Source organism: Camelus ferus, chromosome 11 (genome assembly GCF_009834535.1).
Source record: "Camelus ferus isolate YT-003-E chromosome 11, BCGSAC_Cfer_1.0, whole genome shotgun sequence".
NCBI lineage: Eukaryota > Metazoa > Chordata > Mammalia > Artiodactyla > Camelidae > Camelus > Camelus ferus.
The window spans coordinates 61,016,034-61,034,747 of record NC_045706.1 but is presented as its reverse complement, the minus strand read 5'-3'; the positions used below and the strand labels follow the sequence as shown (position 1 = coordinate 61,034,747).

General features: G+C 45.5%; 1 protein-coding gene across 7 annotated transcripts in view; it reads left to right on the top strand.

Moving 5' to 3' along the window:
• Window positions 1-6,727: 6,727 nt before the first annotated feature.
• ARHGAP22 (Rho GTPase activating protein 22) overlaps window positions 6,728-18,714 on the top strand; it is a 179,315-nt gene continuing 167,328 nt past the window's right edge. For 3 of the 7 annotated variants that reach the window (XR_004324047.1, XM_032491668.1, XM_032491669.1), the window contains exons 1-2: window positions 6,734-6,998; window positions 10,540-10,701. Coding sequence is in view for 6 of the 7 variants with exons in the window: in XM_032491668.1 (XP_032347559.1) it covers window positions 10,650-10,701 (52 nt within the window). In the remaining variant the exon portion in view is untranslated. Of the gene's footprint in view, window positions 6,999-10,539; window positions 10,702-18,714 lie in introns of all 7 variants that reach the window. The other 4 variants (XM_032491666.1, XM_032491664.1, XM_032491660.1 and 1 more) reach the window with 4 other exon arrangements.

Genomic DNA, 18,714 nt, shown 5'->3' with positions numbered 1-18,714 from the left:
TTTCTATGTGTATTCATAATAAATTAGGAATATATATAGTTGGTATTAGTGAGTATTCACTATTTTGCACTCTATGTTTTAAACTTTTTCTTTTCAAATAATAAATTCACAGGAAGTTGCAAAACTGATACAGAGAGGTCCCACGCACCCTTTCCCTCAGGTTCCCTCCATTACTACATCTCAAGTAAACGTAGCACAATGTCAAAACCAGGAAACTGATGTTTGTACAATGTGTATCATTCTGTAATGTTTCATCACATGTGTGGATTTCTGTAGCCACCCTTAAGATACAGACTTAGTTCATCACACCCACCTCCTGCCCTCTTGATTCCCTAACCTCTGGCAACCACTAAGCTTTTTTCCATGTATATAATCCTGTCACTTTCAGAATGTTATATAAATAGAATCATACAGTATATGACCTTTTGAGATTGGCTTCTTTCTCTCAGCACAATACCCTTGAGATCCATCTAGGTTGTTGTGAATATCAATTGTTCATCCCTTTTTATTGCTGAGTAGGACTCCATGGCCTGGATGGGCCATAGTTTATCCATTTGTCTGTTTAACCACCTTGAATGGTTTCTGTCTGGGGCTGTTACAGATACAGTCACTTTGAGGAGACTCTCCATGCATTCTCACTCCAGGGAGGTTGGTTGGAGCCAATCTTATCCCTCGGCAGTGAGATGGATACATGATCAAGGCCCATCAAATGAAATGATTCTCTTCCCTGGATACAGTAATGCCTGGAGGACCATGCATGTGGCCCCCAGTGGTCCAGCCAGAACATTTTGCTGGAACCAGTTGGCTTATGACCTTTTGGTCAAAAATGCCTTGAAAAATATACCCAACCTCTCTGGGCCTCAGCTATGAAATAAAGATTTTTAAAAATCCCTATGTTAACAGGTTAGTATGTATTGCTCATCCAACAAAGTAAAAGTGTTTATTGAGAGAGCATGTGGGGAGAATTTCAAAAAGAGGAGGTGGCAGGTGCAAAGGCCCTGGGGCCAAAAAGGAGTTAAGTGACCAGTATGCCCAGAGCATAATGCTGGCAAGATGTGTGGGAAGTGGGGACAAGATGAAGTAGAGAAATAGGCAAGGACCCCTCAGGGAGCCCTTCTAAGATCTGGAGGGGAATTTGGACTTGAGACTTGCATAATGAGAAGCATGTTAATTGTAAAATCTTTTAAGCAGAGAAATGGCATGCTCCAATCTACTTTTACTGCTGTGTGGAGAATGGCCCAGGGATAGTGGGGCATGTATGGAAGCCAGTAAGGAAGCTCCTTTTAAAGGCCAGACGGGAAATGGTGGTGGCCTGCCTAGGAGGATAGTAGTGGGGATGCAGAGAAAAGGATGGATTTGAATGTACTTTGGAAACGAAGTCACTGTAAGGCTTACTCATGGAGTGGGTCAGAAAGTAAAATCCAGAATGACCTCTTTTAGAAAGAAAAATACCATATGATATCACTTATATGCAGAATCTTAAAAAAAAAAAACCCAAACAACAAAAAACAAAAAACAAAAAAACAAACAAACATATGAACTTATTTCCAAAACAGAAACAGACTCTTAGGCATAGAAAACAAACTTATGGTTACTGGGAGGGAAAGGAGTGGGAAGGGATAAATTGGAGGTTTGAAATTTGCAGATACTAATATATAAAATAGATAAACAGCAAGTTTATGCTGTATAGTACAGGGAATTCTATTCAATAGCTTGTAGTAACCAATAATGAAAAAGAATATGAAAATGAATGTATATATGTACGTGTATGACTGAAACATTATGCTGTACACCAGAAATTGACACAACATTATAAACTGACTGGACTTCAGTTAAAAACAAATAAGCTCTTTCTGCTTAAAGCAGTAACATTTACGGACACAGAGAGGAGGAGCAAGCTTGGGACAGGTTGGGGCACCAGTTTTAGACATGTTAAGTTTGAGATGTCAACCAGTGAGGGCAAGGGGGCAGTCAGAAAAGGAAGCCTGCAGCTTAGAGGTGAGGCCCCGTCTGCAGCCATCAATTTGGGACTCATCAAGTGATATTTTCAAACTGTAGAAATAAGTAAGAGAATTGTAGAGAATGTGCAACAGAGAAAGAGCACAGGCCTGAGCCCCGGAGACCCCCAGCAGTTAGAGATCGCATAGAGCATGGAGAACCCATTTCTCCAACCCGCTTCAAAGCTGAACTTGGAAAGAAAAGAAACCTGTCGTCACATGTTATCTTTTCCTTAATGTCTTTAGTTGATGCTGAGATAATTTGCAGCTTTTTTGTTTTCTAATGTACATATTTAATGTCCTAAACTTCCTTCAAAGTATCACACTAGTTGTTTATAAGTCTTCAAAGGTGTTTGTGTTGAGTCCAATTCTAAATATTTCATAATTCCAATAACTCCTTTGAGACGTAAATTCATGATGTTTTTCAGTGTTCAGAAATACTTTTATTTTTACCTGTCTTTTTTGTCATTAATGTCTAATTTTATTGTGTTGAAATTAGAGAACTTTGAATAATGTGGATTCTCTAGTGTTTATTTGTTGAACCTTCCTTTGTGAAATGATGCGTGCTCAATTTCTATAAACATCACACGATCAAAGACTTCTCTGTGTATCTATTGTATCAAGCTTGCTTATTGCTTACTAGTACTTCTTGATGAATTTCTTATTGTTCTGCTAGTTCTGTCAGCTTCTGAGAGTATCATCACAACATTGCCACGAAGGTCATGAATTTGTCCAATTCTCCTCATTATGTCATAGGTCTGCGTTTGCTTGTCTTCTTCCTTTCAGGCTTTGTTGTTTGGGTGTGTATAGGTTCAAGACTTTTGTATCTCTGTGAATTGCTCCTTTTATCATCTTGTAAAAACAATCTTTCCCCTCAATAAAGCCTTTTCCTTTATCTGATCTCATATTAATATTACTACAAAGTTTTCTTTTAGCTCCTATTTGACTGGTGTATCATTTTCGATATTTCTCAGTTCTTGTGTTTTAGGTATCTCTCTAGGCAAACCTTGAGTTTTTAAATCAAACCTAAATATCTCTTCTTTTTCGAGTTTTGTTTTTAATTGAATTACAGTCAGTTTACAATGTTGCGTCAGTTTCTGGTGTACAGCATACATATATTTGTTTTCATGATAGGTTACTACAAGATATTGAATAGAGTTCCCTGTGCTATACTGAAGAAACTTGTTATTTATCTATCTTATATATAGTAGTTAGTATGTGCAATCTGTCTTTAAATATGTGAGCTTAATCTGCTTACATTTACCATGATTCTACTGGTATATTTATACCTATTTTTTACTTTCTTCTTTGGTGTTTCCATTTGTCATGATTTTTGCTTTTAAGGTTTTTTCCTTCCTTTCTTCCTCTTCTTGAATTTATTAAGAAATCTTTTTTTTTCCTTTTATCTCCCTCTACTGGTTTGAAAATTATACATCCTACTTCTATTCATTACTTGTTACTCTTAAAATTTTAACCTGCATGCTTGACTTTAAAAAGTTAAGTGCTACATTGTGCAACACAGTAGGGCTGCTAGCCTCTTGTGGCCACTAAGCATTTAAAATGGGATCAACCAAACCATTCCATTTCATTTTAACTGATTTTAATTTACATTTTAAAACTGCTACACAACACAGTTATTAAAAAGCTTTTACAGATGTTTGGAACAATTTGGGTAGGTGAATCATCTCTTTCAACTCTAAATTTTGTGAAACCTCAATATAAGATAAAATATTTCCAATGGAAGTTTACCATCCACTTTGAGATGTGCAATAAATGTAAACAACACACCAGATTTTGGGAGACAGTATAAAAAAGAATATAAAATATTACAGTAATAATATTTATGTTGATTAAATGTTGTAATGATAAAATTTTGCATATATTGCATTAAATGAAACATATTATTCAGCTAATTTCCCCAGCTTCTTTTTTCAAGGTGGCTGCTAGAAAAGGTTTTAATTTGCAAGGTGGCTCGCACTGGCTCTGTACTGGATGGAGCTCATCTAAAACCAGAGCCCCGGTACCCAGGCGTCTGAGTGCTCTGATTTGCCCCAACCTTGCCATCACGTGACTGTGTTCAGCATTGGTTACTGTGTCACATGCGATTTTAGTTCCACCCCGTCCTTCACGCCCCCCACATTAATTCATGACTCATTTCTTTTCTACATAATGACAATTCAGACTTACCGAAATGTTTGCTGATTTCTTCAATCCCCTGTTCACCTGGCATGCCATGCCTTCTTCATGGATCAGCTCTCCTCACCCTGCTCCCAGGGGCCACACTGCTGGCCCACCAAGGACCCAGGCCCCCGGCGGACACACACCTGCCGCAGGTGCAGGACCTCTGTGCCTCTGTTGGAGCACAGCTGCTCCCCGCTGTCTCAGTGGGAGCCAGACAAGCCCAAGCTGCAGGCAGGAGGGGGCCTCCAGGGTGGCCGCCACACCCCGCTGGCCTCTCCGTGGCTGGCCTGCACCCTCACACTTGCCTCTGACTCCAGGTGGGATTGGGGAGGGGGCAGCGCCTTGTCCATTTCTCCCAGAAAGTACAGCTGTTCATCCTGGCTGGACCCTCTGGGGGAGACAAGGGGCCTGAGTGCCCCAGCTAGAAGGGCCCTACCTGACCAGAGAGCTGATTCAAGCATCCTCCTCTCCTAAAGTCGTAGGGGCCACGCCCCACGACCTGGACGGCAACAAGGCAAGTGAGGCCCTCACTGCCTACTTAAAATTTGCACCTTGGATGCCTCATTTGCCTCATCCTATTTCCAGCCCTGAATCCTCAAGAAATATGTGCTTCCCATGGGTGCTATGCAGGAGGCTCCCCTGAACCCCCTGGGACCAAAAGAGCCCCTCATCCCTGGAAGGGCCTCCTCAGACTGGAGGCAGTGCGCTGCTGGAAAAGCCAGTAATGCCAGAAGCGGTGTGCGGAGAGTGCCATCTTGTGGCCATAGTTGCCAATTACAGTCATGATTGCTCAGTACCCACATTACTGTTTCTTTTACCCAATAATGGGAAGTCCTGTTTAAAAGAAGGCAGGAAACAATCCCTGGGCTCCAGCATCAATATCAATATTTACACACATAAAACAATAGGTGGCCTTCCAAAGCTTATAACTTATAACAAATACAAAAACAAAACAGCGTTGCTAGGTAAAAGCAAACAAAGTCCCCTAAGAACTCTCAATTAAAGGTAATCTATGGAGTGGTTCTGGCTGAATTTGTGACTGCTGGGGTTCAATGGCTCATTGAGCAGCGGCCTCCAGAGGATTACTGTGTGGCCACCCTGATATCTGGGGGCTCCCAAGTCCTTACACAGGACCCTAACTCCGCAGAAGCCAGTAGGCTCACTGGTGGTAACCAATTCTTGGTGAAAACTGTGGGTTCCAACCTGGTAACCGGGGAGGTCCCAGAAAATTTTCCCAAGAGGCAGCCACAATCTGGCTGCTGGCTCCCCCAAAGACCCACATCACCAGGGTCCAACGTGCTAAAACACTGACAGGCACGTTTTCTGCCACCTGCTGTCAATTTGATTTTAAATACAAACATGAACCTCCAGCATTAAAATCACCTGGGGCTGTTTGATTCTATGGCAGTCATCTCACCTTCTACATAGAGCTTACTTTTTAATTTATCGCGTTAAATTAAAATGCAGAACTTACTCAATTTTGCAGAAATCTCAGTTTGAGAACTAAGCACTGCCCGGTTAGCACCGCTGCTGCTGATGGAGGAAGGGGGAGGGAAAGAGCCCTTCCTGGGCCTTTATGAAGTGCCGCTGCATCGTGGCGGTGAAGACTAGCTCTGAGAACTTAGCTGGGCTCTTTGCAGGACTTGCCTCACTCGATCCTCACAACAGAGCCCGGAGTCGGCAGTATTATTATCCCCATTTTACAGATGAGGAATGGGGTGCAGAGAGATAGTGTAACTTGCCCGGTGACCCAGCTAAGAAGTGTCCACGGCCAGACTCTAACTCGACTTTGGTCGACTCCACCGCCTCCGCCAGCACCCTGCACAGAGGAGTAGCCCTCCTCCGCGCAAGCGCAGAGAAGACCTAGTCTGCTGCTTTCCGAGTCCTCGGTAGGAAGGTCCAAGGGCAGGACACTACACCTTGCTCCTTAGGAGCCCTGAGCTCTGGGCTTGCAGTAGGACGTGTGCCTCCTTACCTGTGCCAGCAACTACCCAGGCCCAGCCTGCCACCTTGGGAAATGCTCTGAGCCCTTCTGACCTGTTTCCCATTCCACAGAGTGAGGAGATTTGGGCGATGCTGGAATCTTGGAGAGTGGCTCAGCTCCTCCCTCTGCAACCTGAGGGCTCCTCCCCCGCTAATGACTTCTCCAGCCCCAACTTCCTCCCCGTACTTAGGACAGGACTGGCTCAGCTGCGCGGAATTCGGCTGCTTGGAGGAAGACAGTACGGAGGAAGACAGTATAGGAAACCTCAGGAATCCCGCACACCCTGCGAGCCTCTCATGGCCCCAGGGAAGGTGAGGCTACAGGTGAGTATGGGGCGAATTGGTGCTGGCGGCTGAGGGACACGGGGATGGACTGAGAGGGAGGCAGGAGTCCAGGGCCGTGGGAGGCGGTGTCTGCTGGTGCCCGCCAGGGGGCGCTCTGCACCAAGTCAAATCCCAGGCCCGCGACCGTGAGCCGCCCTGCCCCAGCCCTTCCTGGCAGAGGTCAGCCTCACCCGGGAAACAGTTTCCGAGCCAGGGCAGCTGCAGCCTCTTCGCGGGCCATCAGCGCACCATCCCCAGAGGCACCAAGGAGCCAGGAAGCATGGATCTGACTGGTGATGTTCGGCCTGGGCAGCTTCCTCCTGGTCCTGCCCGCCTCCCCTGCCCGCTGGTCACATGGGGGCCGGAGGCAGGGCCAAGGCCTCCCCGGGGCCGCCGCGGGGTGAGAAGAGGGGGAAGGGAGCCCCAGCGCTCCCTCCAGGCAGTGCCCTGAGAAGGGATCCCCAGGCAGGCTCTGGGCAGCGGAAAAGGAGGTGTCCGACTCCCCGATACCAGGTGAGCAGACCCCGGAGGGGCAACACCCAGGCAACTTTCCTGGAAGCCTGGACCACCCTTGCCTGCCTGGGCTCAATGCCCACCCGGTGATGGGGTGCTCTCTGCCCCGTGCTCACACACACTGGCAGCCAGGGGCCCTGTGGCGGATGAATGAGGAACCATAGGGCGAACGTGTAGCTGGGCCAGCCCAGGACCCAGGACCCGGGCCATTTGTCCGAGCTTGGAAAATGGGTGTCAGTGAACTCAGAGCAATCTGGGTTTGAATCCCCCCACCTGCTCCATGTTAAACCGTGTGACTTGGGGTGACTCACAATTCCACTGTAGTAGTCACCTCTGGGTGCTGTCGGGTTAATGTGTTTGGTCCCCAGTTGGTGCCTGCTAAGTGCCAGCTGTCATTATTAATAAAGCCTGTGGGTGGGGTGGTGCCCACGGACAAGGCACACTGGCCTGAGTCCAGGAAGACCTGGTGTTCCCCGCACCCATCCCCATGGTGAGCCCATTTGCCATGCCGACCAGAGCTGCTCCTGGCTGAGTCATTCCCCAGTTCGCTCTGCACGACTGCCCTGCGCGGTGCTGCCTGGCAGGCCTGGGTGCTGCGCCCCTACTGTGCTGAGTTTAGCGGGGCTGTGGCCTGCTACTGCCCAGAAAGGTGGATGAGGGGCAGGCAAGGGCAGGGCTGGGGTGGGTGATTGGGAGCCCTTCTCCTGCCCCTCGGCCCTGAGGTGGCCCTCCCCCAGCTGGAGAGCGGAGCCCACCATTCCTGCCCTTCTACCCATGTTTTCCCCAAAGCAGATACCTGCGCCCTAGGGCCTTGTCATCCCCGCTGCAGGCTGAGGTCAGCGAAGGTCACTTCATCCAGAGCCCTCCTGGTATGATCCTGCCCTCAGCACTCACAGACACACGTACTCACACCCCTGTGATGTCGATGGGCAGTGGGGGTCAGGGACCTGCTCAGGGCACATGGCACAGACAGGACAGAGGCCCCGCTCACTGTCTCCCAGGGAGACCCCTTTGTTCTGTGATAGCAGAGCTGAGACTGGGGCATAGCCCTGACCAGGAGATGGGTAGGGGCTGGGAAAGAAAGAGCCATCAACATGTCCAAGGGGAAGAACTAATATTACACACACACACACACACACACACACACACACACACACCCCTGGGGGTCAGCCTCGTTTATCTTACCCTTCAAGCAACTTGCAGTGGGCATTGCATTTTTGGAGTCCTCCTCGCCTCCCCTGGATCATAGTGACCTGGTATCTATTTTAGCATCTACCCCTTTTCTGTACCAGCCAAGGTGCCTTGTGGAAGCCAACTGCACCCAGCTCCTGGGATGAGACTGGGTTGCTTTAGCCAATCAGCACATCTCATTCCCCAACCACCAAGATTGTTTCAGGAATGGATTGGTTGCCCCGTCAAGGCCATGAGGAAAGAGATGTTTGGGAAAGTAGAGAGGGAAAGCTTACCAGCACTCCTGAGAGAGACACTAGGAGATATGTTTTTTTCTTCCTTCTGAACATAGAGGAAATATTAGCTTCTGAAGCTGGTGTCCAGCATTTTTTAATAATAAAGCAATCTCATTGAAGATGAAGCAGACATCCTAGGAAGCAAACAAGAGAATTGGGGGGAAAAAAAACCCCCTTGTTGACATTGTCAAGCTGCTGGATCTAGCCATGCCTGAAGTCCACATCATGAGGACTTTCCCACCAAAGAAGCTAAAATAATCCCCCCTTATATTTTAAGCCAATTTTAATTGTCTTTTTTGTTTCCAGCAATGGAAAGACTTTTACCTGATTATCTTCTTTTGACCAAAGAGAAAATGGATACTCAGAAGGTATAAAGTTGCCAAATAAAATACAGAACACCCAGTTAAATCTGAATTTCAGATCAGCTAGCAACAATGAATATCAACAATGAATACCTTTATAGTAGATGCTATGGGCCATGAAATATTTGTAACACACTTACACTGAAAATATAACTGGACATTCCGTATTTTTATTTGCTAAATCTGGTAACCCTATTTCAGCTGCATGTCCAGATTTACACTACTAGAAAAAGAAAAAAACCTGGACACGGACCCAGAGTTTTTAATTCTGAAGCCCCTACTGCATTAGATCATGAGGTGGGCTTCTGCCTCTCACACCACCCCCCCCCATCACCCTGCTAGTCTCACGTGCTTAGAGGATACAGACGGATGTCACCCTGTCCCTAAGGGTCTCTGAGGTCTGTCCCAGTTCTCGGGCTTGTTGCTCCCCTAGCTCCTTGGCTCTGATCCTTCGCTGCTTCCGTCCTTCAGGCTCCATCTCTCTTCTCACTCCACACTTTGTCCCGGCTTCCCTTTGGCAAGCCAAACCACCATTCGCTTGGGCCCGAGGGCATGCTGGCATCTCTGGTTGGGGCTTTGGTGTTCTCCTCTAGCAGTGTCACCCTCACCTGCCAGCTTCTGCCCTCAGCTGCCCCAGGTCCCTCTGCAGAGCACAGCTTGGCCCCTCCGCTGTACTGTGGTCCCCTCAGAACAGCAGCAGCAGGAGCTGTGCTGGGGTCGCCAAGGCCGGGAGCGGGATGCCCCTGCCCGAGCACCTCCTGCTGAGCGCTGTCCAGCAGCCCCGGTACCCAGTACCCGGGGTGGAAGGGACACACCCACAGTGAGTGCCGGCTGTGCTTGTTTTATGTGCTGAACAGTGACTGGTTCTATCATCACAAACACGATCCAGGTTCAACAGGGCAGAGACAGGGGAGCAAAGGAGACAAGAAGGGTGGTTGGAAGAACATTCTGTTGGGTGTCTCCCCAGGAGTTGCTTCTCTGCCTCTGTAAACTCTGTATGTATTTAAATGGGACAATGCCACCCCCTTGGAGCTGCCTTTCCCTTAGATTGCCAGGACCGCCGTGTCAATGCTGTTGATGGCTGCATCAGCGTCACTGGGCTGTTTCCTAATTGGGAGTTTTCTTTTCCACTTTCCACAACTGTCAATTATGCGATAATGATGCTGAAGTTCCAGAAATAGAATGAGAAGCTGCACTGTTCGCCGCCAGTGTACCAGGGTGAGGGTCTGCCTGGGGTGTTGCTGGGACTTTCTTCCTCCACCTGGGGGTGGGGTCCATATCGCCCATCTCTCCACTTAGAGGACTGCCATACACATCAGCTGAGGGGCCTGGAATTCCTGGAGGTCATGCTGCACGTTTGCAGGTTATCGTTTCTGTCTGTCTTCAAGGCTCTGGAAAACAAGGCTAACTTTGCAAATCCAGGCCAGCTGATTGAAAAGATCAAATGTAGCATCTGATATCGGGGGTCGGGGGGTTGCCTTCTTCACCCACCGTCTCATTGACCCTCCATTCACTCTGATGGGTGGCTCATTATTGTTCCGTTTTACAGACTCGAGGAACTGATACCCAGAGGTCCGTGACTTGCCCAAGGCCATTCCGAAATCCCTGGGTACACTTGCATTTAAGGGACTAATTGCTCACAGCAAGGCTTCTTGTTGAAAATCCAAGAAAACACCAGATAAAGGGCATTCTAAATATACTTCTTTTCTATAGATGCTGATCTGTTACTGGAAAACAGGAATTAGCCTGTCTGCCTGAGGATGTGGTTGGTTCTTTATAAAAAGGATATATAAGAAATTTGCACATAGACTGCCAGCCTCATTATGCTGCCGACAGCTTCCAGCAAAAGAAGAACGTTTGCAGCCAGATATTTCGGTAAGAATTTTGTTTTGTTCTCTGTGGAGTATGATTACCTTTGCTCTTGGCTTCTAGCTTGGGGGATGGGGTCACCTGAGGCACCCAAAGGAGCCGTCCTGGTCTTGTGGGCTGAGAGCACCTAGGGGTGTCTGTGGTCAGGACCCGGGCACTGACTGATGGCACAGCCCTCGCCCCTGAGCTTGGGAGCTGGTCCATGTCTGCCTGAGAAACGGCCTTCAGCATGACCGCAGTTGTTGGGGTCCCTGACTGCAGCGGCGCAGGGCCCTGATGACATTCAGAGTCTGTAAAGACCACTGTGCCCACAGACCGCGGGTGTAAAAGGCAAGTTCACTAAGGGGAAAGGCTGAGCATCCGGAGGCTTCCCTGTATCTTTCCTGGAAACAATCCCTGGCAAGCAGTTAATTCAGAAACAATGAGGATGTTCAGCAGCCCTCGGTGACGTGCCCAGGAGGTAGACAAAGTGTGACAGCCCTCTGCGTGGTCATGCAGGTGCTGGCTGAGGGGTTGTGCAGGGACATCTTGTTTCTCTGGAGACCTGGGCGCCTTCAGGTGATGATTGAAATCCCAGATACTAGTGGGTGAAATACAGTGGGTGGTCCTCAACCTGGCTGTAAATTAGAATCATGCAGGAGCTTTTAAAAAAAATCCCCAGGCATTTCTGAGTACTGGAGATCCAGGCGTAATTGGTGTGGGGTGGGTCCCAGACATCAGCATATTTTCAGGTCCCAGGTGAGCCTAGCGTGCAGCCAGGCCCAGGGGCCACCAGACCACGTGCGGGGAGACCTCAGGCTGCAGGCAGCCTTTGAGCTCGTCTGCGCGGGTGTCCGCATAGAGAACAATCTCTGTGTTCTTAAAGCCAGGTCACCAGGATCGACTTGGCTGGACACGTGCTGTGGGACCCTTCTCGCACGTTTAACCTCTCTGGAGCTCCGTTTCTGCAGCAGGGGGTGGGGAGCAGCTGAGATTAACCTTTAACTCTGTTCAGTCCTAATGCATTGTGGGGGGAATCTGTAAAATCTCCGGATAATTTTCCTCTCAGCTGGGTTTATAGCATCATCTGAGTTGAAAGGAAAAGTCACTTACTTTTGTGGAAGGTTGCAGCCACCAGATTTCCACGGTGGAGCAGATCTTCCCCGGCTTCAGAGTACAGATGCTAATCCTTTGAGAAAAGGACAAATGTGCGTGAAATACCGGAATTTAAAGACTTTGATTGAATTAGCTTTTTATTGCAGTGAAATTCACATAGAATGAACCCTTTTCAAGTGAACAGTTAGTTCAGTGGTGCACTGATGGCACAGCCCTTGCCCCTGAACTTGGGAGCTGGTCTATGCCTGCCTGAAAAACAGCCTTCAAGATGTCCCACAACTACCAACTCTCTCTAGTTCCAAAACATTTTTGGGGGGAGGGTATAGCTCAGTGGTAGAGCGCATGCCTAGCATGCTCAAGGTCCTGGGTTCAATCCCCAGCACCTCCATTAAAGATAAATAAATAAATAAAAACCTAATTACCTACCCCCCCAAAAAATTTTCATTACCTTCCAGAAAAATCCCATACCATGAAGCATCGCCCCCTACCTCCCTGACCCCTGGGAGCCTTTCTATCTCTATAGACTTACAAATTCCAGATACAACATGTGTCCTTTCGTGTCTGGCTTCTTGACTTGGAATGTCGTTTCTGAGGTTCATCCACAGCATAACACACATCGGTACTTTATTCCCTTAGATTGAATTAATTTTTAAATTGTTATCTAACCACAAATAGCTTGGCAGCTTTGTTTAAAAAAAAAAAAAGGAGCAGCAATGCCATTTTATGACATGCCTTGGAGAAGACAGGAGAGTCAGCCAGCACAGGGGAAGCGTTCCCCGCCCCATCCTTGATCTCTCTCAGTCAGCCCTCTGTCTCTGCTCCCTGTCTCTGTTTCTGTCTTTCTTTTTTTTTTTTTTTTTTATTTAACAAAATGAAGTTTAATGGCATATTCATTGAAGAAATACTGTCATTTCCTCTGAAGTGTGGTTCTTTCAGATAAAATGCTAGCTGATGCTATATATTATATATATATAAAAATACACACACACACACACACACACACATAATGGTTACCATGAGTTTTACATAAAACATCTTGAATTCTTGATTGTGTATTGTTTCTGTTTCTTTCTGTCTATCTCTTTCTCTTTCTCTGACCCTCCCTCATTTCCTTTTTTTCTCTTTCTCTCCCCATACATTCTGGAGGTGATTATTGGGGAACTTGAACTTGATTTTAACTGAAATGTTTAAGGAATTGGGGCAAACAGAAGATTCTTTGGAGTTAACTTGAGCTCACTTATTCACTTTGCCCGTAATTTTGCCAAATCAAGGACATGCCACGTAGCAGAAAGCCAGAGGCCAGCCTCTACAGGTCTTGGTCTCTCACTGGGATGGCAGTGGAGGAGGGGGCATGCTAAAACGCTTACCCGGCCATGAGTACCACCCTTGGCTCCACCACTTGTGAGCTTTTCCTGTGCCACTGTCTTGCCTGTGCAGATCAGCTGTGGCCTCTTTGCTCCCAGCTACCAAAGCTTCTGTTCACTGGGCTGCCTGATTCTCTCTCAAGGACCGGTGGATTCTCCTTGCTAGCTGACCCTCCTGGACAGCCCCAACCATGATTAGCCACTGGACGTCTGAATCACCATGAGGAGAAAGACAGTAGTCTCTGTCCATACGAGGCCAGAGAGTCCAAAGAGAAGCAGAAGGCAGCTCGGAATCCAGCCCTTCCTACAGGTCCCCAGTTCCTGGCCTTCAGGACCAAGGCCAGGGGCCAGCTTGTCATGGGTATCCTCCACCACAGCCCTTTACTGGGCATTCCCAACTCTGTGGCTTTGCTTACTTGTCCTTTCTCAAGAGCATACCCTCTCTTCTTCCTGCTGTGATTGCACAGATGTGAGGAGACCATGAGAATCCAGGTGGGGAGGCAAGAGTATGTCCCGGAAGAACAGGAGACTCAGAGACAGGGGAGCTGAAGTCACAGGAAGGGGAGTGGGGGATTGTGTAAGAGGAGAGGTAGGTTGATGTCATGTTGAGAAATTTGGACTCGTTCTCATGAGCAATAGGGAGCTATTGAAAATTGTAAGCATAGGACCAATAAGAATTGTTCATAGGAAGAATGGTGTAGTGACAGGGTATGAAGTCAGCTTTCAACTGGATTCTTTTATTTTTTAAGACAATCGAACTGATAATATAACATTGCATGTTAATAGTTTCAAAGATAATTTTGACGAGCTCCAGTTTTTAAATAGCACTTTCCTTATTTTAAAGGTAACATATGGTCATGTCAAAAAACTTGGAAACTAGAAAAAAAGAAGAAAATTATATTTATTACAAATGACACAAGCTATAAGTAATTACTTGATTTTTTTATTGAAGTAGAGTCAGTTTACAATATTGTGTCAATTTCTGAGGTACAGCAGAATGTGTCTCAACTGGATTCTTACAAGGGCCCCCTCACTGGTCTTCCTGATTCTACCCATGGCCCATTCATCTCTTCTCAGTATTGCAACTGAAGCAGGACTCTTAAACCTAAATTAGATTAGATCTGTTATTCACTCAACACACCTCAATGGATTCCTGTGTCACTCTTCTACCCACCCAACAGTACCCATCACATCGTCCCCTATGTACCCCACTTGCTTGGCACCAGCAACACCAGCCTTCTTGCTGTTCATCAGACATTCCAGGTCTTTGCATGTGCTCTGCCCCCTCTCTCCAGAGCACCCTTCTCAGATAGCCACATGTCTCACACACTCACCTCTTCCAGACTATTGCCCAAGTGTCACCTTCTAGTGAGGCTTTCACTGACCACCTGTCTGTGTCACAGTGGAATAGGTTACACAGTAACGGGTCACAGGTCACCTGCTATCCTAGTGACTCAAAGACCCAGGCTAATAGAATGACCATGATCTCATGTGGTGCTGGTGGCCAGGCCAGATAGCAAAGGGAGAGATCGAGCTCTAGAAGGGTCTCATGTCACCAATGAAGTCACACATGTCATACTCCACTCACAACTCACTGCCCCAACTACCCACAAGGGGACCAGGATGTACAGCCCAACCACGTGCCTAGAAGCGAGGCTTGAAAGTATTTGGCAAGTCATGCCAATGACTGCACAAACTGCAGTCTCATCCTGGCATTCCTATGGTTCTTCCCTGCTTTGTTTTTCTTCATAGCATTCGTTTCTATGTCATATATTTAGGTATTTTAATGGTTTATGGAGATGTAGATTACGTAGGATAAAATTCACTCATTCCAAGTGTACAACTAAATGATTTTTGGTAAATTTATAGAGGTATACAACAATCACCATCATCTAGATTTGAACATTTCTATCACCTGGAAAAGTTCCCTCCTGACCACTTGCAATTAATCCTCACTCCCACCCACCCCAGCCTGAGAAGCCATTGATCTGCCTTCTGTCTCTATAAATTGCCTTTTCTGGAATCATATACTATGTGGTCTTTTGCATCAGGCTTCTTTCATTTAGCATAAGGTTTCTGAGGTTCATTCATATTCTTGTATCAGTAGTTGCTCCTTTTTAGCTGAATAATACTTCATTGTATGGATGTGCATTTTGTTTATCCACTTGCCAGTTGGTTTATTATTTTAGGGCATATCCTGAATGTCCCATATGGACACTAAAATAACATATATTCTGCTGTCATTATGATGAGTGTCTTATACATATCAACTAGGACAAGTTTGCTAAGTGTTGCCCAAGCCTTCTATATCATTGCTGGTGTTCTGTCTAATTGCTCTATCATTTATTGAGTTTGGGGCAGGGAATCAACTCTTCTCACTCAGTTGTCTGCTGTTAGTTTTTGCGTTATGTATTCTGAGGCTCTCTTGTTAAGTTTGTATATGCTCATAATGGTCATAGCTTCCTGATGTATTCACCCTTTTATCATGGTAAAATGTTCCTCTTTGTTGTAATGTCTCTTTTCTTCAAATCTATTTTATCTTATGTTAACATGGCCAATTCCACCTATCTCATGGTTACTGTTGCATGGCTTATCTTTTTCCATCCTTTTCCTTTCAGCCAGTTTGTGTCACAAATCTACAACGTGTCTCATGAATATAATTAGATCTTGCTAATTCATGATGACAGTCTTTGCCTTTTGAATGGGGGTACTTAGACCACTCACATTTAATGTAATTATTGATATGGGGTTTACAATTTCCTTTTTGTAGTTTGTTTTCTGTATGTCTCCTCTATTTTTGCTCCTCTCTTCCTCCTTTACCATCTTCTTTGTGCTAGATAGATATTTTCTAGTATACCATTTAATTTTTTACTGATTTTTTAAACTATATTTTTGTGTCATCTTCTTAGCATTTGCTCTGGGGACTATAATATGCATTTTACCTTAATCTACTTCAGATTAATTTTAATTCCAGTAAAATATAGAAACTTTGCTCCAAGGTAGTTCTGTTTTTTTCTCTCCTCTTTTGTCTTATTATTCTCATGTATCTATTACATCTATGTATTCTAAGCCCCCAAATACGCTGTCACAATTATTGCTTTATACACACATATATCTTTAAAAGATCTTAAGGGAAGAAATTAGAAAAATATATATTTATGGAGTCTTTCATATTAATCCACATATTTATGATTTCCTGTGTACTTCATCTCTTCCTGTGGATTCTGGTTACTGCCTAATGTCACGTCCTTCCAGCCTGAAGAACTTCCTTTAGCATTTCTTATGAGACAGGTCTGCCAGCAAGGAATTTTCTTAGACTCTGTTTATCTGGGAATGTCTTTATTTTGCCTTCATTTTCATAGGATAGCTCTTTGGATACAAAATTCTTTGTTAATGGTTTTTATTTTTCTTTCAGCACTTTGAATATGGCCTTCTACTTCCGGCCTCCATTGTTTCAGATGAGAAGTCAGCTGTCAATCATATTGATGCCCCCCACCCCCTTCATGTGATGAGTCGCTTTTCTCTTGCTGCTTTCCTGATTTTCTCTTTGTCTTTCAATAGTTGGACTCAAAAGTAGTGTGTATCTGCTCGGGAATTTTTAAGTTTGTTACATATGAAAAATGGTATTTTTCATCAGATTTGAGAAGTTGTTGGCCACTATTTTTTAAAATAATTTTTCTGTTTCCCTCCTTTGTGTCTACTAGGTCCTACATTACACATATATTCTCTGAGAGTCTGTTCTTTTTCCTTCAGTTGTTCTGTTCTGTTTCTCTCTGTTCTTTAAGGTGGGTAATTTCTATAGCTCTATCCTGAAGTTCATGTATTCTTTCTTCTGCCATCTCAGATCTTCTGTTGAGCCCCTCTAGTGAATTTTTCATTTCAGTTATTGGACTTCCCACTCGAGAATTTCTATCTGGCCCTTTACTTTCTAATTTATTGAGATTCTCTAAGTGTTGATTCATTATTATCACGCATCCCTTTAATTCTTTAAGCATGTTTCCTTTAGTTCTTTAAATGTATTTACATAGTTTTCTTTTAAGTGGTTGTCTGCTAAATACAAAAAAAAATCTGGGACTATTCGGAGAGTTTTTACTGACTTCTCCTGAGTATGGGTCACACTTTTCTTTTCCTTAATATATCTCATCACTTTTTTAGATAACATATTGTGGGAATTGGATTCTGATTTACTCACCTAAATAATATTGTTGTTCAATTGTTTGGTAACTTGCCTGGAATAAATCTGTTAAATCTGTCTCCCCGACAGTGTGCAGCCAGTAATATCTCTGGTTATATTTGTGCTTTATTCTTCCTTTTACTTCTAAGCCTGGCTTCCTATGGGCCACCCCTGTGTCTGTGTAATTCAGTGATCAGCCGGTGGTTGGACAGATGTTGTGTTGAGCCAGTAGAGCTTCCATTCTCTGCCAATATATCTGTGTGGGTAGGGAAGTGCTATCAAAGTTCAGGTTGTTTTCAAGTTTTCCCTGACTTTTACTTTCTGCTGGACCCTCCATACGACCTCTGCATATGCCCACAGCCTTAGGGGTGGCAGGAATGTTTGGGTACCCCAAGCTCTCTCTGGTCTCCACTGCACTTGCATACAGCCTAATCCAGGAGTATGTTTGCCCCAACAAAGACTACAAACTCAGACACAGCATTAGTTCTTTCCGTTCACCTACTGCCAAGATTGTCTGTTCTGCTGACTATGCCTCTGGGTGTGGACGTGACCCACTGCTCAAAATTGAATGGACTGCTTTTGGCTTTGTCAGCAAAGTTGCTGGTCCCCATGGTGTGCCTCACCCTGGCAGAACCTCAGTGAGGACTGAGCTGGGGAAAATGGGAGAGAAGCACCTGCTGGCAAGAACACTACAGACCGTCACTGTTCTTACCTAAAATATGGCCGTTTTTCAAGCATAATCGCTTTTCAGATTGCTGCATGCCTTTGGTCAGTTTCAGAGTATGGAGATGGTTGTTTTGTCCATTTTGTCCAGATTAATAGTTGCATTTTGGAAAGAGGATTTGCCGACCTCATCACTCAGACATAGCTGGAAGTCCCGCCTCCTGCTTATTTATTTCATCAATTATCTGTCTCCCCTTCCTACTAAGATATAGGCTCTGTTCTGCAGGCTTTATTTCCAACACCTCTTTGGTCACTCTTTATGCACCACTTAGAATAAGGAGGGAAGGGCGAAGGTTAAGGTTAGACCTGTTTTCAGTGTCTGGAATGATACCTGATATATGTTTAATAAGTGCTGAGTGAGTGAACAAATGGCATAGAAAGACTAGTGGATGTCAGATGGCTTCCTGAGGGACCTGAGTCAGTAAGAATATAAAAGGGGACAGTGGGTTCAAGAGATGTTGGAGAAAAAGATGGATAATGTTTGGCAGTGCTGGACAGAGAAGGCATTGAGGATGTCTGAGGCTTCCAGCTGGGTAGCAACGGTTTAGGGTGGTGCAAAGTATTTCTGCTAAACCCACATGTACCTGGCCCAGGAGTCAGAGAAGCTGAAGGAGGCTCCATGGAACGGTGGAACAATGGCAGGTCCAGCTCCTGCTTCATGCC